Source organism: Anopheles cruzii, chromosome 3 (genome assembly GCF_943734635.1).
Source record: "Anopheles cruzii chromosome 3, idAnoCruzAS_RS32_06, whole genome shotgun sequence".
Taxonomy (NCBI): Eukaryota; Metazoa; Arthropoda; class Insecta; order Diptera; family Culicidae; genus Anopheles; species Anopheles cruzii.
Genome location: NC_069145.1, coordinates 10,212,101 through 10,234,451, shown reverse-complemented (window position 1 = coordinate 10,234,451; position 22,351 = coordinate 10,212,101). Strand labels below are relative to the sequence as shown.

At 50.4% G+C, this 22,351-nt stretch overlaps 6 protein-coding genes across 6 annotated transcripts; 4 read left to right on the top strand and 2 right to left on the bottom strand.

The window, feature by feature from the left end:
* Window positions 1-7,123: 7,123 nt before the first annotated feature.
* LOC128271626 (beta-1,3-galactosyltransferase brn) lies at window positions 7,124-9,208 on the top strand. The gene is made up of 2 exons (XM_053009224.1): window positions 7,124-8,425; window positions 8,491-9,208. The coding sequence occupies exons 1-2, from the start codon at window positions 7,440-7,442 to the stop codon at window positions 8,684-8,686; spliced, it is 1,182 nt and encodes a 393-aa protein (XP_052865184.1). The 5' UTR covers window positions 7,124-7,439; the 3' UTR covers window positions 8,687-9,208.
* Window positions 9,147-9,558, bottom strand: LOC128271627 (uncharacterized). The gene has a single exon (XM_053009225.1). The coding sequence runs from the start codon at window positions 9,548-9,550 to the stop codon at window positions 9,233-9,235; it is 318 nt and encodes a 105-aa protein (XP_052865185.1). The 5' UTR covers window positions 9,551-9,558; the 3' UTR covers window positions 9,147-9,232.
* Window positions 9,559-9,949: 391 nt separating this feature from the next.
* On the top strand, window positions 9,950-11,434 carry LOC128273295 (cleavage stimulation factor subunit 1). The gene is made up of 2 exons (XM_053011233.1): window positions 9,950-10,136; window positions 10,206-11,434. The coding sequence occupies exons 1-2, from the start codon at window positions 10,063-10,065 to the stop codon at window positions 11,410-11,412; spliced, it is 1,281 nt and encodes a 426-aa protein (XP_052867193.1). The 5' UTR covers window positions 9,950-10,062; the 3' UTR covers window positions 11,413-11,434.
* A 431-nt stretch (window positions 11,435-11,865) lies between these two features.
* LOC128273390 (general transcription and DNA repair factor IIH helicase subunit XPD) lies at window positions 11,866-14,349 on the top strand. Its single transcript, XM_053011337.1, has 5 exons — window positions 11,866-12,623; window positions 12,691-13,354; window positions 13,418-13,944; window positions 14,009-14,147; window positions 14,212-14,349. The coding sequence occupies exons 1-5, from the start codon at window positions 11,881-11,883 to the stop codon at window positions 14,347-14,349; spliced, it is 2,211 nt and encodes a 736-aa protein (XP_052867297.1). The 5' UTR covers window positions 11,866-11,880.
* Window positions 14,350-14,581: 232 nt separating this feature from the next.
* Window positions 14,582-16,486, bottom strand: LOC128272998 (transmembrane protein 104 homolog). Its single transcript, XM_053010900.1, has 2 exons — window positions 16,445-16,486; window positions 14,582-16,384 (listed from the first exon to the last, which is right to left on the bottom strand). The coding sequence occupies exons 1-2, from the start codon at window positions 16,484-16,486 to the stop codon at window positions 14,882-14,884; spliced, it is 1,545 nt and encodes a 514-aa protein (XP_052866860.1). The 3' UTR covers window positions 14,582-14,881.
* Window positions 16,487-17,139: 653 nt separating this feature from the next.
* LOC128273812 (dynein axonemal assembly factor 5) lies at window positions 17,140-20,373 on the top strand. The gene is made up of 8 exons (XM_053011857.1): window positions 17,140-17,957; window positions 18,038-18,407; window positions 18,485-19,063; window positions 19,144-19,239; window positions 19,301-19,376; window positions 19,454-19,563; window positions 19,654-19,996; window positions 20,243-20,373. Exons 1-8 carry the CDS (start codon window positions 17,140-17,142, stop codon window positions 20,359-20,361), a joined length of 2,511 nt encoding a protein of 836 aa, XP_052867817.1. The 3' UTR covers window positions 20,362-20,373.
* Window positions 20,374-22,351: the final 1,978 nt, after the last annotated feature.

Genomic DNA, 22,351 nt, shown 5'->3' with positions numbered 1-22,351 from the left:
ATCACCGGAGAGCGCCAAAAACCAAAACCAAAGAGATGCGAAAACAGAATTTTGTGGACTAGGATCAAGTTTAAGGGCCTTATTCGGTTAGCCACAATCCGCATTACAGAATGTTGAACTGATTGAGCTTTATAAAAAAACATCCCATTTTTCCATGTTTTAAGGAGAGAAAATTAAATGTTTAACGTGACACCGAGAAGAGTAGAAAAAGAAAGGTCCCCACACTAATGGCTGTCAGCTGTGATGGCGGCGGTCATTTGCCGTATGTCGTAATTAGGATATCCTCACAAACCACCGCCGTCCTTTACTCGCCACCATCATTGCCCGGCCAATCCAACAATAAAAAAGGAAACCACCCTTCCAACACGGGACGGGTATAAAATGTGGTGAGAAATGGTGCGCGATGAGCCGAGTGCCATGACCTAGCCTAGCCCAAAAGGTGGGATTTTCCAGGAGCTAAAGCTCGATTGTGCGCTTTTTTGCAAGCGATGGGTGACTATAAACAGGAATCTCGTGTCTCTTTAAATAAATTCAATTGTTTTGTGATTATCCTTAAAAATTGGCAATTTTTTTTCACTCGGAGAGGCTTTTAAAACATTTAAACAACCTCCTCCAGTTGTCGGATGACACCAAAAAGGTTCATCTCATTGGAGTTTCCTCCAGCCGTTGCACGTGGCGCAGAGCCCGAACCGAAGCCGAACCACTCGGAACTGCAAATCACAATATTAAACACTGGCCAAAGGACCACCGCCGAGCACGGTCGTTCAACGGACGCTCGAAAGCCCACCAAAAAATCCTAAACACCACAGCCAGCAGAAGGGCGGTTATGTATTTTGTGTTTGCCCCGTTTAGGCGAAGCGGTCCACGAAGCTCGGTCCGCTCAGTGGAAACGACCTTTCCAATCGGTTCCTTGAACTTGGCGCGGTTGGTTGCATGGCACAGTGCGGTTTTATGTGCGCGCAAGGATACGATGAAAGAGCAAAATTATGTAGAACTGCGAACCGGGAGTGACAGAGAGGTCTCGGTCGGGCGGTCGGTCGGTGATGATTGAAACATTTCGCGCCGCGCGAGAAAAAGCGAGAAGGATGCCTGCGTTGGGTCGAAAAATCGAAACACAAAACGGCACACCGAAAACTGGTGGAAAACTTAGTTATGCTCCGGGACATAGACCTGCAACTTTGGGAAATGGGGCGGCCAAACGCGATTGTGTGTTTGTGTTGTGCTCTTAGTGAGGTAGTCCCCGGGAGTGTCCCATTCGGCGCTTTCCACCACCACAAAGAGAAAGAGAGAGAGTAAATAAAGGTGACGACACTTGGCTTGGCCATCAAAACCGCCAGGAATGCGAGCCGAACGGGCGAAGGTAGTAAACGGCGCCAAAGGACACAACAGATGGATGGATCGCCACGTTCCACCAGAAAGGTGTTGGCAGCGTCGAGAGCATCGGCCGCCGGAGTACATTACCGGTGTGAAAATATTATGTTATAGCCACCGAATGCACAGCGCGCCATCCCGTGGGGCTTCCACGCTGGTTGGGCATTAAATATAATCGGCACTCCTCGGGCAGGAGCCGTAAAAAAGGACGTGTGGCCTGTTTCCACCGGTGGTACATATGTACACCCTCACGGTTGGGAGGATTCGAACGAACGTTGACTTGTTTGCCAAACGGTTGGTGTAAATGTGGATCACCGAAAGGTAACGATGAGGCGCCCATCGTCAACCGGATGGAGGTCAGTGGAGTAGCAGTGGGTAGATTCCCTTCCAGCAGCATTAGCCATCCGTGGCCACCCGCACACATCCACTGTACCTCGCGTTCCTGACCAGCACAACATAGTTTACGTTATGTCGTTCGCAAATTTTGCATCACTCCGCCGTCAAGTGCACAATCCGCGGACGAAAAAAGGAAACCCGAACGAAAGTGGACGCCATTTATTGGAAATAATTGCACCCTATTGCACCCGATTATGATCATCAATGGAAAGATGGGGATGAAACGATCGTGTATCGGAAGTACTACTCTTCAGCGTACAGCCTAGTGCATGGGTCATCCAAAGAGTGAGATTACTAATAAAATCATTACCATTTTGTCATTGCATTTGTCAAGTTGTCAAATCATTATCATTAAAGATGGCTATCGACCATCGGACGAAAGCCGTGATCAAACAAACCAAGAACATTCAGAAGATTCGGCAAAAATTCGACCTTTGTAAAATATTTTGAATAAATTACCCTCCTATAGCCCCGGTCGAGTGAATTCCAACCTTTTCTTCCTGATCTAGTTCACGTAACACACGGATCCACGAAATCTGGCTCGATGATCAAACACGTATGGGATCGTCACAACGGCGTCGCATCGACAAGAAAAAGAAACTCCGCTTTACCTCCCCTAGCGCTCGATCGGAGTGGTGCAAATTTATGCAAACGAAAGAAGACTCGCGTTCCATCTTTCTTATTCTTGTTGTTGCAGAAGTTGATCGGCAAATGCTTGATTCCTCGGCCGCTTCTCGCGGTTTCCACGCGGTTTCAAGGTTGGCACTACCGGTTTTCGAATGTTATTTTTTTAAGCTCTTCGTATGGCTACGTATACCCCAAAAAGTCCGCGAGAGCCCAAAGATGCGCCTTTGCGAGTCGATCATCTGTCAGCTTTTCTGGTGTGTGTGCTCTTGATTTACACGTTGACCGGTGGGAGGCAAAACCGGACGAAAGCTTTGGTTAGAATTTTCTTTTTCGCCTGCGTGAATCTTCGAAGATCTTTCAAAAAGACTTGAATCACAATATAAAAATTTCAAAGCACTTTTTATTCAGTTTTGATCCGATCGCAATGGTCACTCGGATTCCAATGAGGCCATTCTTTAGTCCACATTCGTCCCGTTGGGCTTTGGCGAGGGACACAGCCGATAGGCCATTATGCATCCATGCATTACGGATCCCGACGAAGACAACCCACATCTGGCGACCCAACGAAAGGGGCAACCTTTTTAATATCACATAGGACCTTGAAATTTAAACAAACAAATCTACTGTGCTGCCCCCGTGTGTGTGAGTCGTAAAAAGCTGACTTTAGTTTGCATAATCCGACTGCAAGCCACCGGAGCGGCTGGAGCCATCACGCGGAAACGGTGGCCGCCGTTCGACGGGGCGACTAGGAGATGCGCGTTGAATGCATAATTTTTCGACACCACAACGGCATTGAGAGAATTTGCACAATCCGCGGGATGACGCGTCGTCGTGTGTGGAAAGGACACAGAAGGCAGCCTCCTACGGCTTTGTCAAACCCTGCCAAAGGGGTTGTAATGCATGTTTTATTGGCAAAGTTTTTCTCTCAATGATTTCATCACCATTTGGACCCCCGCTTTACTGGATAAATAGTCAAAAGGGACACTCTTTGGCCTTCAACTCAAACCTTCAACATGGTGCCGCGCTCCTTCGTCGCCAGTTGCCACGATGGCCCATCAACGATTTAATGACTTGCATCGAAGGACGACCAGATGGTACACTTGTGGCGCACTCTCTCCCTCCGTTCTGTCTACAGAACTCTCTTTCTGGGCAACACACTTCCTCTGCTCGCTTCGTGACCGAGAAGACGGTTCTGTTTACAGACACGGTTCTCGTGCAACGCGAAAGACAGAAAGAAAGACTGCAACCGGCACCGGAGGATGCGCTGCGGATACGCGGATCGAATCTTCGCGGTGTGTCTTGGTTGGGGGGTTTTTTCTTACAGAATACCGTCACCGACGAAAGATACTCAAAATCCTGCAATCACCCATCGATTCCCAGACTCTCTGGCAGACGACATCGCTTCTCCACGGTAGCTTCACTTTCAACATCTGGGAAGCTGGGAAATCCGCCTTCGTCACACCCCAAATGGGTCAAGGATGTGCTCTTCTTCCAGTGCGCGAAAATGAGGCCATCCTCCACGGCAGCGCAAGCAACAAAACCGTAATGCAATTTGCGTCAGTAGCTCCCGGAAAGACCACCCCGTGTGCTCCAGGAAAAGCAGCTTGGCCATTGTGAGTTTTACGACCGACTTCCGGGACTGCTTTCTTGCCGATATCATCCGCTTTCGATAAAAAGGGAACGATGGCTTGCGATGCTTCATTAGCGAAATGTTTACACGAGGAGGACCTTGGCCACTGAAAGACCCAATTGGGTCACGGAGCCAAGCACGGGGAGGTTGATCGTAGTGCGCTTTTTCTCGTGTGTTATCAGACAGACAACCAACAAGTATGTCATGCAAGGGGGGACCCGGTAACCGGTGAGATATTGTCATCCACGGGACGGCCTACCATTCCGGTGCATTAGTCAGCCGGTTGAACTCGTTTCGCCATTAAAGTTATACGGGGGCTGGGCTGAGTTTTTATGTCCCGCGAGGTTTAAAACCACAATTCCTTGCCTGGTTTGATGGCAATTAACCAGGGACAACTAACATGGTCCAACCAAAGCCCTTAATTGGCAGCAAACAACTGAAACTTGTGTGCGGAGTGGCTTTGCTAAAAATCCAGAGAAAGTTTGCTTCCGAGCTAGGGAGAGTGGGCCCAATCCGGTTCCTGTGTCGCTCTTTTGTCGTGGTTCTATGTCGCAGAACTTACCTCTATCTCCCGTGTCCATAGCGGCACCGTAAGCGTGAGAGCTTATGCTGCCAAGGTACTGCTACGCACTGAAGTAGCAAAGAATGCAGAAGCAAGCGACTTCCGGTTTGGTCGCTGACTTTCAGTTCCGCTCGTTCTGCTTTTGAGTGAAAAGAGAGTCGAATTCTCTCTTCTTTGTCCCAACAGGCGACTTGTGCGTGGTGGGTCCTTGCCACAAATCAATGCTCTCGCGTTCTGTTCCGTGTGAATCTCGATTAATCCGACTGTGGGCGGACGATATGAGGCCAGCGGCCGTTGGTCCGACCCCTCAGGAGTACGCAGTTTCGTGGTTTTACCGCAGAGAAGGCTAGATTAGGCGCACTTCGAACATCCGAAACGAAGGCAGCGGTAATTAGGGTCGTAGTAGGCGCTGCGGAAGCAGCAATGCAGTGACTGGGGTGTGTGTTGTTACGTGCGTTGTTCACTCACACGCGTCCGCGAACCGTACGGCAACAATGGCAACAAACACAACACAACGAAAACGCGCTTTGGTGTCACGGCGGCGGCGGACATACGCAAAGCTCACACGCGCACTTCTCCTTTTTCGCTGCTCTTTCCCGTGTATGGAGCCACCTTTCACTTCTTATCCCCGTGTTACCACCTCGCTCCCCTTCCCTTCTTTGACCATTGATTGAACGAGGTCAGGGAGAATGCTAAGAATTGCGGAGAGAGAAACAGTAACACAGAGAGAGAGAGACCCTCACACACTGCTGCTGCTGCCAGGGGGTGGTAAACGGGACACGGGTGGCCTAAGCCGGGGGTGGGTTGTTTTTTCTTTCCTTTTATTTCATCTTCTCCTTTTGTTTCGTGTCGCGTCGCGGCACACACACACCCAGGCGCCTCGCGGGGTAATTTCTTCCGAATTTCTTCACTCGAAAACTCCTCACTTCACGACGCGCTGCAAGGACGCACACACATACAGTCAGCACGCACGTACTCCATCACTGTCGCCGCCAACTACAAAACACTGTGCACTGTGCGCCAATAGTATTGGCGCGCGCGTTGTCAGGTTGCTTCTTTTTTGTTTTGCCTCTATTCAGGATGATCTGCCTTAAGCTGGGAGCGTCCCTTTGGCTGGAACAGGCAACGAAGAGAAAGAAAAGAAAACAGTAAATTCAGCCCGATCCGTGTGCCATCAAGGGCATTGCGTAGAACCTCGGTGGCTCGTTCGCGTTCTGAATTCCGGAACAAGTTTACATGCGGCCCACGCAAACTGTCAAAAAATCTGTGTCACAACGGAAAAGCAGATTCCGGTGGAACCCCGACAGCCAGCGGTTGTTCTAGCCGTGGGGTTATTACATTTCTACGGGTGATTACTACGAGCAGCGTCGTCTGGAACTGGCCGTATGGCACACGTGAATCGCACGTCCGGGGAGCTGAGAGAAAGGCAAAGTCCGTCTTCACACACGCATACGATGGGCGATGGTAGTTGCACTTTGAGTTCCCCACACCACGATCGCAAACGAGCCGCACTCTGTGGGGTGTACACGGGGCTCCAACACCACGGCAGCAGCAACAGCAGGTCGATGAACCGCGGCCTCCGATGGACGACAGGTTTGCGGTTGCTGATGCTGCGCCTCAGGCCGTAGTAGCTCCGGGATGATCCGTTTAATACGAAAGCCCCCCCCCAAGGAACGTTGTCCTTGGAATTGGACGTACAAAAGGCACAGCCACACACTCTTCGTAGATGCTCTTCTTTCTTTTCGTATCTCCCGTACACCTCGCACCAGAGCGGCCTCCGTTGTGCTTTGCTACACGATCGAAACCACGATCACCGTCACAGCGATAGCATTCGCAGGAATCGGGTCAAACTGTTCCCGTGTGACCACGAATTGATTACCGAGGGGGGATCTCGAGCGTGCATTGGGGAGCTATTGCTATTGTTGCACAAAACACCGATCACAGCGTCACTTGGATACATTCGCGCACTGCTTTTCTGCGTTTACCTTTTTGCTTAGCAAACACGAACGCGGACGTGAACATTTGTCGGAATGAAGCTGCCATTAGTACCGAATGTCAACGTTGTGTGTTCCAAACATGGAATCGTTGCCACGCGTTTACAGCCATGTGATTCAGGAGTTCAGTTGCAGCAGGTTGTACTAAACAACAATCGCACATTCCGTTCGTGCTTTTCTTATCATGGTATAGTTTCGCTTTGAATCATTGCAGAGAGAACTAAGTAGGAAACCGTAAACATTACACTTCGTCAAACTAGCGATTGTTTGATGAATCGAAGAAAATCTATCGAGTAAACCAGCATCGTTATCTTGCGCAAACTGCTGCATCGCAATGTTGACAGCTCGTCGTGTTGTGTTCTAAATCCCCGTTCGTATCAGTATGCGTGCGGCAGCGTGTTGGCCGGGAATTGTTTACTTGTTGACCCGTACCGCGCTGGTCAGACGAAAACGGGCCCAGACATCCGCTGCTCCGGAGGAGAGGATCATTTTTGTCTGGCTCCTGCTTGTAAGGGAACTGTTTCTGCACTTTCAAACTGCATACTGTATAAGTGATCTTTCAGGAGCACCGATCGTTTCATGCAGGTCATTGGTGATCGTGAATGGTGGAAATTGTTTCATAATTCCAAACACCGTCCGTTCGATTGGTGTCAATCTAATTAGCCCACGGTGGCCGTAGCGTAGCGTGGGAGGCTAATTAATTAATTAGATTTGTCTTTGCGTCCCGGCAACAATTATGTAAGCGTACCCAGTCAGCATGTGACCGCGATCCGCGCACCCCACCCGGATACGATATAGCAACGAAAGAAGAAGGAAACGTACAACGACAACGCGTGTGTGCGCGGGTGTGTGCCCTACGATGCTTCCGAGGATTTGTGTGAAATTCAAGCTCAAGTATGTCCTGGCCACCGTCGGCAGTCTGTACATGCTGTACTTCTTCGGTGCCTTCACACACTTCTTCGAGAAGGACTTCGAGGCAACGTTCGACTACCCGCTGAACGGTGACATCCTGTCGGATGTGTATCAGTTGCGCCATGGCCAGCAACCAGCCCGACACCCGATCAATCGCTACAACTACACCTACATCACGGACTGTGAGCACAAGTGCAAGGAGGACGACCGGCTGATGGCTCCGCGGCTCGTGTTCATCGTAAAGTCCGCCATTGAGCACTTTGATCGCCGTGCGGCGATACGCAAGACGTGGGGCTACGAACGACGGTTCTCGGATGTGAAGATAAGGACCGTGTTTGTGCTGGGCCGATCGCGGATCGAGCCGAACCGACGGCTACAGTCGCTGGTCGATCTCGAGTACAGCACGTACCGAGACATCATTCAGGCCGATTTCATCGACGAGTACTTCAACAATACGATCAAAACGATGATGGGCTTTCGGTGGGCGGTCACCTACTGTCCGAGGGCAAAGTTTTACATGTTTGCTGACGACGACTTCTACGTGTCGGCTAAAAATCTTCTAAGGTACGTTCGGAACCCGGTCAACTATCCCGAGTATCTGGAGGAGACCGACGAAGCACTGCGTAAGCTGGCGCGACGGTTAGCTCACACGACGGACAACAGCAGTGCAAGTGTGGAAGCAGAGCACCGGTCAAAAGATCGCACCAAGAGACAGCTCATGACGGAAATGGAGCTGCCGCCCAACGTGAAGCTGTTCTCGGGGTTCGTGTTCCGTTCGGCACCGCACCGCCACCGGAGCAGCAAGTGGTACGTTTCGCTTGACGAGTACCCGTGGGATATGTGGCCAACGTACGTAACGGCCGGTGCATTTTTGCTCTCTCATGAGGCCCTCTTCGAGATGTACTACGTCAGTATGTACACGAAACATTTTCGGTGAGTTCGGAGCACTGAGTTCATCGAGCAGGTCAACTAAGAGTAACGCGTTTCCGTTGGCACAGGTTTGACGATATCTTTCTAGGAATTGTTGCCATGAAGGCGGGAATTGAGCCGCTCCACTCGGAGGAATTCTACTTCCATAAGGCTCCTTATCTGGGGCCACAAAGCTACAAGTACGTGCTGGCAACGCACGGCTACGACGACTTGACTGAGCTGACCAAAGTGTGGAACGAGGTGCGAGCTGCCGGATACGCGTAGAAACAACCGACATCGAACGTAACTGTGCCCCGAGCGTTGGATTTGAAGTGCGAGAAGACTATAGGAAGGGAAGATACCGTTACCAGCGAGATTCCGGTGTTTGTTAGTTAGTTAGTGGTTTATGACGTTTTTTCCCACCTTATGAAAAAAGCGGGTCCAAAGAGCAGCGGTGGGTGGCCCACGGTTTTCACGGTTGCCCCAACTTTCACAAGTCAGCGGACGGAGTGAATGTAGCGTAGTGATTGTGACACATGGAGCGATGTCGGTAGGGATTGAAATTGGTCGTGTACTCGAAACTAGATCAGTAGAAGCGTTCATTTTTCTAGCTCGTTCCGGCCCCCCGTGATAGGTATATTCAGGTAGTGCAACGAAAATCGTCGTTTTTCAATTGATTAGAACTTATGAAAACATACTAAGGTAGTCGGGTTGGGTTTTACTCGAGGCAGTGTTTTTTGCTCGTATTTATCTTTCCTATACCGAAATGTGATAGTATGCAGTGGAAAATAATAAAACTAAATCTAAACTAAACACAAAACGGGGCACCATTCAGTCGTCGGGAAGTTTTCCTTTCTCCTTCGCGGACAACAGCAACAGTTGTAACGTGTCTACCACTTTCTGGTACCCGGCTTCCGTTTCCGTTAGCCGTTTCGAGCACTCGTTCAGCTTACGCGTATCATCTGCTATCGAACTTTCCACCTCGCCCAACGCTCGTTGTAATTTATCTATGTCCTTCCGAAGGTGTGCTTTCTGTTTCTCTTGCGTCGTTATCCGCTCCTCGAGTGCTTTCCGCTGTTGGCGCAAGGTATTGAGGCACTTGACCATCTCTTCGTTGTGGTTCTGCAAACGGGCGGCTGTTTCCGACATCTTCTTCCTGGGGTATTTGCTGGTGACCGAAAAGTGATACGAATTACTTATTTTCAATGTACAATGTCCAGAAACTAACTGTCGTAAACAAACGCAACGGTTAGGACGTTAGTTTCGCTCGCTGTGGGGCTATATTCACGCACAGATAGGTTGGTGTTTTTTATTTAACTTCAGTCTGACCATTTTTGAATTTGCCAATACGTTTCAACTAATGTTTAGAAAAAGTCATCAATTTGAATATAGGTAAAATGATATTTGCAAAATATTTATGCTTTCCTTTACAGAATTTCTGATAGTTTGTGAAAAGTGCCCTGTCGGAGTGTCGGAGTCTTTGACAGCGCTTCCAAGCCGGCCAAATTCTTGCTTTGTTTACTTGCCAACCGCGGGACTGGAGCAAAACACTCCGTTTCTGCACTGTTTTGTAGCTTTTCAGCCTGAGAACAACCTAAACGCTTAATTGCAGGTATTCACATTTGATTATAGCGCTACAAAGTCAACGGTAAAGCCCAACGATGAAGGACGAACAGACGGTTGAAGACAAAAATCTTCTCAAATACAGAGACCAACTGTACCGACTGATGATCAGGTAGGTGCTTCGAGTTTGAGAACGTTTCAACGTTTGTTGCCATTCCCTCATTTTGCTCTTCTGCCTTAGCCAACTGTTCTACGATGGTCACCATGGTGTTGCGATGGAGTTGACGAAGGTGGTCCGAGCTGATCCACCGTGCCCACCGAGTGATCGGTTGATGAACATTTTCAAGCAAGCGACTCAGATCGAGCAATCGAAGCAGAGCAATCTGTTCGATGACCTACCGTGCGGATTGGACCTGGAGTTTGAAACCGAGGGCTCAACACTGGCACCGGAGCCGGCTTCCTACGAAACGGCGTACGTTACATCCCATAAGCTCGCATGCCGTGCTGGATGCTTCAGTGCCGATGGGCAGCTGGTGGCAACGGGCAGTGTTGACGCGAGTATAAAGATACTGGACGTTGACCGGATGCTGGCCAAATCGGCCCCAGATGACGCCGACCCGGGCCGAGAGCAGCACGCGCATCCAGTCATCCGCACACTGTACGATCATACGGACGAGGTGTCCTATCTGGAGTTCCATCCTAAAGGAAGAATGCTGGCGTCCGGATCGCGAGACTGTACCGTGAAACTATTCGACATTTCGAAACCATCGATCAAGAAGGCACACAAGGTGCTGGGCGATTGTGTTTCGGTGCGCTGCTTAACGTTTCATCCAACCGGTGACTACATGGCCGTTGGCACCGAAAGCAACGTGCTGCGCATTTACGACATCCACACGGCGCAGTGCTTTGTCGGTGCCATTCCGTCGCACCAGCACAAGGGTTCGATTACGTGCGTGCGGTACGCCGGTACGGGGAAGGTGCTCGCCACCGGCAGCATAGACGGTTCGATCAAGCTCTGGGATGGTGTAAGTGGTCGCTGTGTCAACACCTTCGCCCAGGCCCACGATGGAGCGGAAATTTGCTCGCTCCACTTCACCCGCAATGGCAAGTATTTGCTGTCATCCGGGCAAGATTCGTTGGTGAAGTTGTGGGAACTGAGCACCAGCCGGTGTCTGATTGCGTACACTGGTGCCGGAACTACGGGCAAGCAGGAGCATCAGACACAGGCCATCTTCAATCACACCGAGGACTATGTGCTGTTTCCCGACGAAGTAACGACTTCCCTGTGCGCCTGGAACTCGCGGAATGCCGCTCGTTGTCATTTGATGTCGTTGGGACACAATGGGGCTGTTCGGCACATCGTCCACTCGCCAACGCATTCCGCGTTCCTCACCTGCTCCGATGACTATCGGGCACGTTTCTGGGTGCGAAGAACTAATAATCACTAGACCGTGACTTCACTTCGGCTATTCGAATTCTACCATATGTTTGTGAAATTGTGTAATGACTGTTTCAAATAAAAATACTTTCCGTATTCTAGGGCTTATAAAAACCATTTATTGTACAGTTTGAAAAGGATAACAAACAATTTTGTCTGGTTTGCGTGTGGTGAAATGCCCATCTCTAGTATGTACCAAGCGCGGCTGAGCATCTCTAGACAGCGACCGGCGCGGAGTTTGCATTTTGACAGCTGTTTCCCGGCGTATCATAAACAAAAACATTCGGGACCCCGTCGGAGGTGATTTTGTCTTCATTGCGTGTATGAATTAAATAACAAAAATGAGGTAAGTTGTTGTTGAATTGACCCTAAACCCTAACGCTACCTTGCTGAAATCCGCAAATTGTTTAGAATAAGTGTCGACGGTTTGTTGGTGTACTTCCCGTACGAGTACATCTACCCGGAACAGTACGCTTACATGCTCGAGTTGAAGCGTACGTTCGATGCAAAGGGACACTGCTTGCTGGAGATGCCTTCGGGGACGGGCAAAACGACCACCCTGCTGTCGCTAATTGTGGCCTACATCATGGAGAACCCGCACATCGTACGTAAGCTGATCTACTGCTCGCGTACCGTGCCCGAGATCGAGAAGGTTATTGCCGAGTTGAAGCATCTGATGAACTACTACGAAAAGCAGACCGGCGAAATGCCAAACATCACCGGGCTGGTGCTGAGTTCGCGCAAGAACATGTGCATCCACCCGGAAGTGAGCCGCGAGCGGGAGGGCAAGATTGTCGATGCACGTTGCTACGGCATGACGGCCAGCTACGTGCGGGATCGCGCGGCCCACGACGCAACGGCACCGGTCTGCCAGTACTTTGAAGGGTTCCAGGCGGAAGGCAAAGAGAGTCTGCTGCCGCCGGGAGTTTACTCGATCGACGATCTGAAGGAGTTTGGCCGGGAACGAAACTGGTGTCCGTACTTTTTGTCCCGATTTGCCATCAATCAGGCCCACGTTGTCGTGTACAGCTATTACTATCTGCTCGACCCGAAGGTGGCCGAAGTGGTGTCCAAGGAGCTGACGCGCGAATCGGTCGTCGTGTGCGATGAGGCACATAACATCGACAATGTCTGCGTGGATTCGATGAGCGTTAAAATCAACAAACGATTAATCGAGCGGAGCACCACCGGTATCCACCAGCTGGAGCGCCAGATTTCGGAGTGAGTAACTTGTGTGGTCTCTGCTCATGGAGATGGATATATTTTTCGCTTCGTTCCGCGCTTTCAGGTTGAAAGAGGATGATAAGCGGCGACTAAACGAAGAGTACTTCCGATTGGTGCAGGGCCTCAAGGATGCTTCATTCTCGCGCGAAACCGACATGGTACTGGCAAACCCGGTGCTACCGAACGAAATTCTGCGTGAAGTGGTGCCGGGCAACATCCGCAATGCGGACCATTTCCTTAGCTTCCTAAAGCGTTTCATCGAGTACATCAAGTCACGGTTGCGTGTGCAGCACGTGGTGCAGGAGAGTCCGGCCGGCTTCTTGCGTGACGTACAGCGTCAGGTGTGCATCGAACGCAAACCGCTGCGCTTCTGTGCCGATCGGTTGCAGTCGCTGCTCCGAACACTCGAGATTACCGATCTGAGCGAGTATGGGCCACTGTCGGTGATTACATCGTTCGCGACACTTGTGTCAACATACACCAAGGGCTTCACGATTATTATTGAACCCTTCGACGATAAAACACCGACCGTGCCGAATCCGATTCTGCACTTTAGCTGCCTGGATTCGTCGATCGCGATGAAACCAATCTTTCAGCGCTTCCAGAGTGTGGTCATCACGTCCGGCACGCTGTCGCCGATGGATATGTATCCGAAGATACTGGACTTTGAGCCGGTTGTGATGAGCTCGTTCACGATGACACTGGCCCGGCCCTGTCTGCTACCGATGGTACGTTCCGGCCGATGGTTCGACCCTTGCTCAATTTTTTAAACATTTCCCTTTGCTTCTTAGATTGTAGCCCGTGGCAACGATCAGGTTGCCATTTCATCGCGTTTCGAAACGCGTGAAGATACGGCCGTGACACGCAACTACGGTCAGCTGTTGGTGGAAACTGCCAAAACGGTTCCGGACGGTATCGTTTGCTTCTTCACTTCGTACCTCTATCTTGAGTCGGTCGTCGCGTCCTGGTACGATCAGGGCATTATCGATACGCTGCTGCGCTACAAACTGCTGTTCATCGAGACGCAAGACAACGCCGAAACATCGTACGCCCTGATGAACTACGTGAAGGCGTGCGAGTGTGGTCGCGGAGCGGTGCTCCTTGCGGTCGCTCGAGGGAAAGTGTCCGAAGGTGTCGATTTCGACCACCATCTTGGACGGGCCGTGCTGATGTTTGGCATTCCGTACGTGTACACTCAGTCACGCATCCTTAAGGCGCGCCTCAATTATCTGCGCGATCAGTTCCAGATCCGCGAGAACGATTTTCTCACCTTCGACGCACTGCGCCACGCAGCACAGTGTGTCGGTCGTGCCATTCGGTAAGTGGGGAGTGGGGAAGAGGGTTGTTTGAAGGAATTGAATAACTTTCCGCATTCTTTTCAGTGGCAAAACCGACTACGGTATTATGATTTTCGCCGATAAGCGTTTTTCGCGGCAGGATAAGCGTGGCAAGCTACCCAAATGGATACAGGAACATCTCACCGACAATCTTAGCAATCTGAGCACGGAGGAATCGATGCAGGTTGGACTCTGCCCGATTTTGAAGGGTGTATGAGATTTACTTTTCTTTTTTCGCTTTCTAACAGCTTGCCAAACGATGGTTACGGCAAATGGCGCAACCATTCACTCGCGAGGATCAGCTGGGTGTTTCGTTGCTCACCCTGGAGCAGCTACAAAGCATGGAGCGCGAGAAGCTGGAGAAGCAGGCCCAAGGCAAAAAGTAGAGCTTGGGAGGGACGGTTCACTATTTTGTAATTCTATGGTCGGTCTATAGCATAGACTGAGTTAATATATCGAGTACGGAGCAACACAAAAGTTTAGCTTTGATGTACTGTTAACCATCATTTTTTGTATACATATATTTCACTATTGGTTCATTTCAACAATCATAATTAAATAGGTTTTCATCTTTTGGACTTCATTCGCTATCCTCTTCTCATTTTCCAAAAGTTCCCATTCCATTTCACCATCTGTAGAATTATTGCCACTTCCTCGAAAGGGTCCTCGTATGCTGTACTAAAAAATGCTATGGGAATGTGGCTTTCTTTTGCCATTACTAAATAAAATCCGGCTCAGCCATCGCCAAGCACCATTGTGTTCGCAGTGTTTGTGCGCATTTCAGTCGCCGTTCTGCGTTGGTCACGGCTAAAGGAAGATACTCTAGAGGAAATCACGACGAGAGATCGTTTCACACGCCGGTTCAGTCTCGTGTTTTGCTTTGTCGGAGGGTAGCATGCGACCAGAAGGATCCAGAATTTACAGGGCGAGATCGAGCGTTACTAGCACCAGACAGGTGACGGTCCACCCGAACACGAGCGTCAACCAAAGGTTTCCCTTGAACGGGCTCCGGAACTGGTTAATGATCCCCCGGCCGATCATGTTGTCGCAGCGACGGCGCGCCGACCAGACGAGTGCCAACGGGATGAGGTACTGAATGCCGGTCCCGGCGTAACATCCCGTAAAACCGACGAGGTTGCTAACACTTTCGGTAAAGAAGCACACCATCACCGGTGGTAGAATAGCGAGCATCGCGAAAAACGCCCGGTGACAGCATACCATGTACGGCTCGAGGTCAACCTGTGTAGAATCGTAAAACAGTGTCTGAAGGTTGTCGCGGAGTGTGATCGCTATGATCGGAAAGCTTGCGGAGAGCGTCAAGACGGGAAACAGCGCCAGGAAGTACTCGATCGCCTTCAGCAGCCCGTTGGTTTGGTCGGCACTCGGTATGAAGTTCAGCGTGTAGAGGTCCTTAATATCGCCGAAAGCAAACACTCCCGTGAGGGCGAGCAGGAGGTAAAACACCCCAATAAGGGCGTAGTCAAGTGACACCAGCACCTTCAGGTTGTTCTTGTTGGCGATCGGAGTGAGAAGACTGGGTAGCGAATGGTGACACATGAACGAGTAAATGCACGTCCCGATCAAGTATGGCAGGGCAGTAATATCGGCTCGCTTCGGCACAATCGGGACTGCGTCGTCGACCGGTGCCAGTAAACGATGCACGGCGATACTAATCATTACGCTGAACGCCAACCAGCGGAACATCACGGTCAGCAGCTGGAGGTACTTTGTCTTCTGTACGTTGAAAAGGGCAAATGGACCGAGGAGGGCCGCGAATCCTACCTCACACAACCGGTACACGTCCAGTCGCGTCAGTAACCCGCCCTGCCAACAGAGCTCCGTCCGATCGTCCGCATCGGTCGCATTCGCCGGTTGGTTATGGGCACACATCACGTCCCGCAAGCTTTTAGCGACGGCTGCCGTATAGATGCTCAGATCACCGTACAGGTAAACGGCGAGACAGAGGTAGAACAGGAAGCGACCGGTGCGCCCGAAAAACATGTTGGCCATCTCGCCGAGCTCGATTTTGCTCGAGAGGCTGTAGTACGTCTGGCGGCAGTACATAATGTTCAGGGGCGTCTGCTCGATGTTCGCATCGTGGGCCATCAATTGTTGCTGCTCCGACGGGTTTCCTTCATCCGAACTGATTTCGGATGGTGCCGGTTCGACGATCGTTTCCACGTTGCTGTCCTCGTCGTGTTCCACGACCCGATCGCGCTTGATGCACTGTAGCCGCCGCCAGTTTTGGACGGCATTGGCACAGGCCATCGTTTCAATAACAAACGTAACAGTAACGTAGCTCACGAAGGCTAGCACCACGATTGCGCACGTCCCAAGAATCCATCCTGCGCGGCTGAAGGCAGACGGAAGTGCCAGGGCTCCCGTGCCGACGATAAGATTGAAAATGAACACACACCCAACCTGGAGAACAAGCGAGCCTGGTCAGTGTAGCCCCGCTGTTGGGAGTAGACGCTAACTTACCCACGAGGGATACTCCTCCGCCTGTGCGCCTCTTGCAGGCATAGCTAGCGGATGGATTGTAGGTGGCGCCCTTTCGATTCTACCCTGTAGAACTGATGGCCCTAACTCGAGGGCAGATTTTCTATTTAGCTCGCATACAGTTGACGACGTTGCAATATCGGCCCAGATGTGGCCTTTATCACCGCGGTTCGCGTTACTGTGTGATAAAACAAAACAAAGCCGTGGAATAGTGTGGGTGCCCGCATTGGCCAGTTGAGTCATGGGGAACGTTGTCGGACTGTGGACGTTTGAAATAATTGAGCTTTTACCTACCGATGATTGAAAGCGGTTGCATGGAACGATTATATCTATTTTCTAACAACTGCTGCTGAAAGTGGCTTCACAAATTATTGAATATATTCAAACATTAGTAACAAAACGCATCCACGCGATGCGAAAAGATCCGGGTGAGTTTTGTCGGAGTTCCGGCTTCGTTGCTCTCGTCCTTATTTTCGCTCATTCTCTCTCTCTCTCTCTCTCTTGGTTGTCAAAGCGGTGTTGTTATGGTTACCGGCACGCTCGCTCAGCTGTTGATGAACAATAATCAAAGTAACCAATCGAAGTTCGCACAGTTCGCTGGAGTTACAATCATTTCCTGTCTTTCCAATAGAACCATTTAGAAAACAGTGAAAAATAGTGAACGACACTTTGCAAAAATGGCCACCGAGGCGGACAACAAAGCATACATCGAATCGTTTTGCGCGAACGTACAAAATCCCGACCGCTCGGTGCGGCAACGTGCTCTGAAACAGTTCGCCGAACAATGGATTCTCAGTGTACCGGATTCAGCTTGCGTCACCGTGTTCGATGACACATATCTGTACCTGCTCCGCTGCTATAGTGACCGGTTCGAGTCGATCCGAACCATGGCAGTAGAAGCGGTGAACGCAATGCTTGAGAAACTGCCGGCAAACGGATACTATCTTGGATACATTGTTCCGGTGTTGGCCAAACGGATCGGTCAGGCGGAGATTGTCGAAGAGAGCGAGGAGCTTAGGTTACTGTTGCTGGAACAGCTCGAAAGGCTGATCGAAAAGTATCGTGATCCCGAGGGAGCCGGCGGCGATCCGTTGCTGAAGGTGTTTGACGAAATTGTGGACGTGCTGATTAAAACTCTGCGCGACCCGTTTCCGGCGGCACAGAAGAAGAGCTGTGAGATTGTGATCGCTCTCTCGACGGCTACTCCTAGCTTGCACTATCGAGCAGAGGCGCTGGTCGTACCGGCCAAGTCGGTTCTGGCCCACCGTCACTCCGCCAATCGGATTGTGGCGATCGAAATGCTGGGCGTACTGTCGCTGCACATTCTCTCGAACGGCGATCGTATTTCGGAGATTATTATGGCCGTTTCTCCACTGCTGATGGATGATGTACCGTTCGTGAGGCGGGCGTGTGGCCGAGTCGGCTGTCTGATGCTCCAGAAGCTGCGCGATCGTTACTCGTTCTTTCACCGTATCCTACCGTTGGTTTTGAATTGGTAAAGTATTGAACTATATTCGATATCCAAACACTATTCTACAAGTTTGGTTTTATGTTTCAATTATTTTCGCTCTGCAGCTTGTCCGATGATACGCAGGAAGTTCGGGATGACGTACACAGCCGGTGGAAGGAAGCCGGTGAGCTGTACTATCGGGAAAATGAGACCGAACTCGCGAAGGTTGCTTTGCTGGAACAACTTCCCACTGCTTATCCCGTCGAACGGTACACTCGCCCTACGCTGGGTTGCCGTGCCATAGTCCAGCGAAGTTTACGGGTGGTCAATCTGGTGCTGCATGAGATGGAAGAATGGAAGGAAAACATTAGACTACACGCGACGAAGCTTCTGAAGCAGATCGTACTGCACGCCGAACATTCCTTTTCGACACTGTTCGCCGAGGTTAATCCCGTGCTGGCGAAGGCCTGTATGGAACAACCGATCGTGTCCGAGGTACGTAGTAGGTTGTGTTGAAAGAGAATATTAAATTTTTACGTTTACCCACCTTACTGATCGGCGGTCACTGGCAGGCATTGAGTGTTTGCGAGCTGCTGGGCGTGCTGCTGGAGTACGAAACGTGGAGCAAACATGTGCTGCTCCATTTCCGGAAGTTTCCAACAGTCGGACAGTTGCGCTGTATGCGCACAATGTATGCTCACTGCCAGCACGGTGAGCCGAAGCGAGCGGACATCAAACAGTTCGTGGCCCTGCTGCTCGACGTAGACGTTTGTCACAACCTAAACGAAGAGTATCAGTTCGAGTTGCTCGAGTTTAGCGGCGTTCTCGTAGCGGACAGCCGAGGACGGGAGCTGCCGGCGATGCTGGAAGAAATTTCCGTCAGCGATGGAGATAACGCTGGAGAACAATCGCTCGAACGGATGCTGTACACCGTGGTGCTGAAGGTGGTGGCCTTTTGTTACGATTCGAAGGACACGATCCGTGCGAAAGGCTTAAGCGTGTTACGCCAGCTCGATTCGGATGTGGACAAACTCCACGAGCATCATCTGTCGAGTGTGTTGGGTAGGATTGAACACCTGGAAAGTGAAAACTCTGACGCCAGTGTCAGTCTTTTGCTCCTGTGTGGCATTGTTTCGGTATGTGGGTTTCAGGTTGGTGTCCCTCGAATTCAATTTGGCGCGCGAACTGAGATGGATGATAAATTTGTATTGTTTTTGTCGCCCCCTGAAAGGAAACATATTTCGAAACGATGCAGGCCACCCTGGACAAAGCGATAAGCCATGCGGCCCCCGAGGGAAAGGTTAAACTGTTTAGTGCCATTTCCGTTGTATGTGTTTGAGTTTAGGTTTTGGGTACACGCATTCGGTTAACCTTATTCCGGTTCACAGGCTATGCTTGCGTGGTCCGAACGGAACTCTCAAACCACCGACGTCCAGCTGTCCCTGCTGAAACCGTTCACTGACGGTAAGCTTTAGGGACGGATCGAATTCGACAAAAATTCAAATTTATTTTCCATCCGTTATCTCTCGTGTTGGCGTTAGTGGTCATTACACCATACCTTGTGTGGACTGTGGGAAGAAGTGCAGAATCGATACGAGCCATGGCCACCGCATGTTTCGCTTCGATGGTTCAGGGTGTGAATGCTGAAGTGGTTAGTATATTCATTAATGCATCAGCGCCACAGTTCGCTCACTGATGGAACTGGACTCTTTAAAACCGTGCCCCTCTCAAATCCGAACAGTATGCATCGCTGCTTCCTTCCTATTTGAATCTATTGGCCGGACTGATCGACGATAACAGCATTGCGACGCGGGCTTACACCCTGAGGGCCTTGGTACGTCTGGAACCGTTGGATTTCGAGTCCCTGAAGCTTTTGGCGTTTCCCATCATGTCTCGATTGGACGATCCGAGCGGTGAAGTACGTGAACTGGCAGCCACCTGTCTTGGGTCGTTGCGGTTTGCACGGGCGACGCCGGAAGACCACGCAACCTATGCACGCTGGCAGGAGATATTGAAGCAGATCCTAACGGTGATGTTACTGCACCTGGAGCACCCCGAAATCAAATTGCGGACGGCCATTTCCGGTAGGTACATTTCGAAAGAGAGCGACGGCACTGCCGCGTGTTATCGTTACAATCAGCGCTAACGATAGCAGCTGCAAGGAATGGCTCCCCAAAAGGCTCGTAGCCGACAGCTATGATGCCGCCAAATCGTTAAATTCCCTTGGGCGGCGAGAATTTGGTTTTCGTATTCAAGCAGGACGGTTGGGTTTACGGGGTTCCCTGTCCCGTGGGTGATTGATGCATTTCAACGTTTGGACTCTTACACAGTTTCGCTGAGGCGGCTGTACGCCGACAACCGGGAGCTAATCAAGCGCTTGGCTAATGAAGCACCGTCGGGATGCTCGTACAAGATGGATCTCGACCGGATCGCAGCCGACGAACAGTAGAGCAGTGGCACGAATCGGACCTCTGGGTAATGTTACATCCGAAGGGCCAGTGGGCTTCGGAAACGTTGGACAACGTCGAAGAAGAGGCTGTCGATGGATCCACTGTGCCCCGTGCCTTAAGAGATAATTAATTCAACTCCCAGTGCACCCGCCTTCGCAGTGTTCTGCACCATCCTCAATTTGGCTTCAGATCGGAGTGTCACGATCGATTGTAAATTGCATTTTGGTTCGCTCACAACAGTCAAAGTTCTCATCGTTTCATTTGGGCTCAGTCTGCGAACCCGCTATCGCTGCAAAGGAATCTAGTTGTGTAGAAACTTTTTTAAAGTAAAATAAATAAATACAACCTGAAAAAGTTTCCGAGTTTACATATTCATTTATTTTTATTTTCGGTCAACGACAACCTTGTGGCAGTGTCACGAGGCATTCAAAACAGCACTAAATAACGTGCGACAAACGGAGTTATGTAGATCATTAAAATAACACTGTCCAATCTCCAGACATTCTAAAGCTTTTTAGCACTGGACACTGCATTCTGTTTGAAGGCGCACAGATTGTTTGCATTTTCGCTCCACTCCGTGCGGACTGACCTTCGGGGACGTTTGACCTGCTGGCGTTCGCGGAAGTTCCGTGAAGCACGCGGTGGCACAGCGAAATGGCATTATTTTGCCGTAAAAGCTTTTAGTGGCCCGGCCTTACAGCCCGCGATCGGCCAGAACTCGCAATCATTTATCGTCCCACCGGCATCAATGGCTTTCGCTTGCAGTTCGGTATGGGCACGTAATTTTATTCCATCTCGTTGCGTACGGTGATGAACGGTCCCGGGATTGGAGCCGGTGGAGCCGGTGGTGAATCAACCATTTGCCGAGGTTTCAATACGTGCCACACGTCACGGCGTCCGTTGCAGGATGGCGGGCAAGTATTCGCCGACTGGTCCCGATGACTGTCGGGCTGATGGATGGATGGACGATGACTGATGGCGGTTGGTGCAGGAGGAGCAGGACGATAGTGTTCCGTTACTGCCGTTTGAGTGAATGATGGCCACGATGGTGATGATGATGATGATGATGACGCCGGTGATGCAGTTACGCTGCGTGAAAGCTCTCGTTTTTTTTATTTGAGGGACGAAGGAAGTGCATAATTGAGTTAGAAGCACGACCGGAAGCGGACGAGAGCGGTAAATGAGAGCTCGCCCGCCGATCGTTTTAGGGTTGGCATGTAATGGAACTGAAAGTTATTACCGACACTTTAAACACAAAGTGGGTGGTTGCACGGTACACACACACACACGCGCGCGTGTGTGTGGCAAAGTCATTTTTGGGAGGATGGTGCATTAAGGGAACGACGCCCCGGAATGTAAACCGATGTAGGCCAGACCCACTCCTCGCAGGATATGGCTTGCTGATCGCATTCTGTATGCTAACGGGTAGAGGTAGAAATTGTGTTTAAATAAAATATTTAATCATGATATTCATTTTAATTAAATATTTTAAACTACCTGCAGTAAATCGTTTTACATAGATTCTTGGTTGATTGTATTGTTTCTAAAATAGTCTTTACTTTGAGCCGGTAATGATTTGATAAGTCCAAATAACTGAAAAATAATTACTGTATGCTGTGTTCTGATTCCATCGCGGAAATAAGTCATCTGAAATCCGTGGTGCGGTTCTCGTTCCACGAACCCCGATCATTATGATTTACTAACTTTTATCCCGCACCTCTGTAAGATTGTAACGGGCTCTGGCGCTTTGATGAACTGCTGCTCGGTCGAATGCACTCCAATTAGAGTGCGTTTTGCTACGTGGCGACGCAATTAAACTTTGTCTATCAAATTTCAAATGCCCCAACTGTCACCGGTCGCTCGGACCTCCACGGCCACGGTCCGCACTGAGCACCGATCTTATTGGCCGTCGTGAGTGAGCTCTTGTTGCTTGCATTTAACTTTCCTTCACGGAACTATTAATTACTTCCTACATTGCTCGACGAAAGA

Coding starts and splice junctions, on each gene's coding strand:
- LOC128273812 (XM_053011857.1), top strand. CDS start 17,140: ATGGCCACCGAGGCGGACAACAAAGCATACATCGAATCGTTTTGCGCG. Junction 19,377..19,453: donor GCTGAAACCGTTCACTGACG/GTAAGCTTTAGG, acceptor TGTTGGCGTTAG/TGGTCATTACACCATACCTT. Junction 19,997..20,242: donor ATTGCGGACGGCCATTTCCG/GTAGGTACATTT, acceptor ACTCTTACACAG/TTTCGCTGAGGCGGCTGTAC.
- LOC128271626 (XM_053009224.1), top strand. CDS start 7,440: ATGCTTCCGAGGATTTGTGTGAAATTCAAGCTCAAGTATGTCCTGGCC. Junction 8,426..8,490: donor ATGTACACGAAACATTTTCG/GTGAGTTCGGAG, acceptor CCGTTGGCACAG/GTTTGACGATATCTTTCTAG.
- LOC128273390 (XM_053011337.1), top strand. CDS start 11,881: ATGCTCGAGTTGAAGCGTACGTTCGATGCAAAGGGACACTGCTTGCTG. Junction 13,355..13,417: donor GGCCCTGTCTGCTACCGATG/GTACGTTCCGGC, acceptor TTTGCTTCTTAG/ATTGTAGCCCGTGGCAACGA. Junction 13,945..14,008: donor TGTGTCGGTCGTGCCATTCG/GTAAGTGGGGAG, acceptor CATTCTTTTCAG/TGGCAAAACCGACTACGGTA.
- LOC128272998 (XM_053010900.1), bottom strand. CDS start 16,486: ATGCCTGCAAGAGGCGCACAGGCGGAGGAGTATCCCTCGTGG. Junction 16,385..16,444: donor CGGAGGAGTATCCCTCGTGG/GTAAGTTAGCGT, acceptor CTTGTTCTCCAG/GTTGGGTGTGTGTTCATTTT.
- LOC128273295 (XM_053011233.1), top strand. CDS start 10,063: ATGAAGGACGAACAGACGGTTGAAGACAAAAATCTTCTCAAATACAGA. Junction 10,137..10,205: donor CTGTACCGACTGATGATCAG/GTAGGTGCTTCG, acceptor CTTCTGCCTTAG/CCAACTGTTCTACGATGGTC.
- LOC128271627 (XM_053009225.1), bottom strand. CDS start 9,550: ATGTCGGAAACAGCCGCCCGTTTGCAGAACCACAACGAAGAGATGGTC.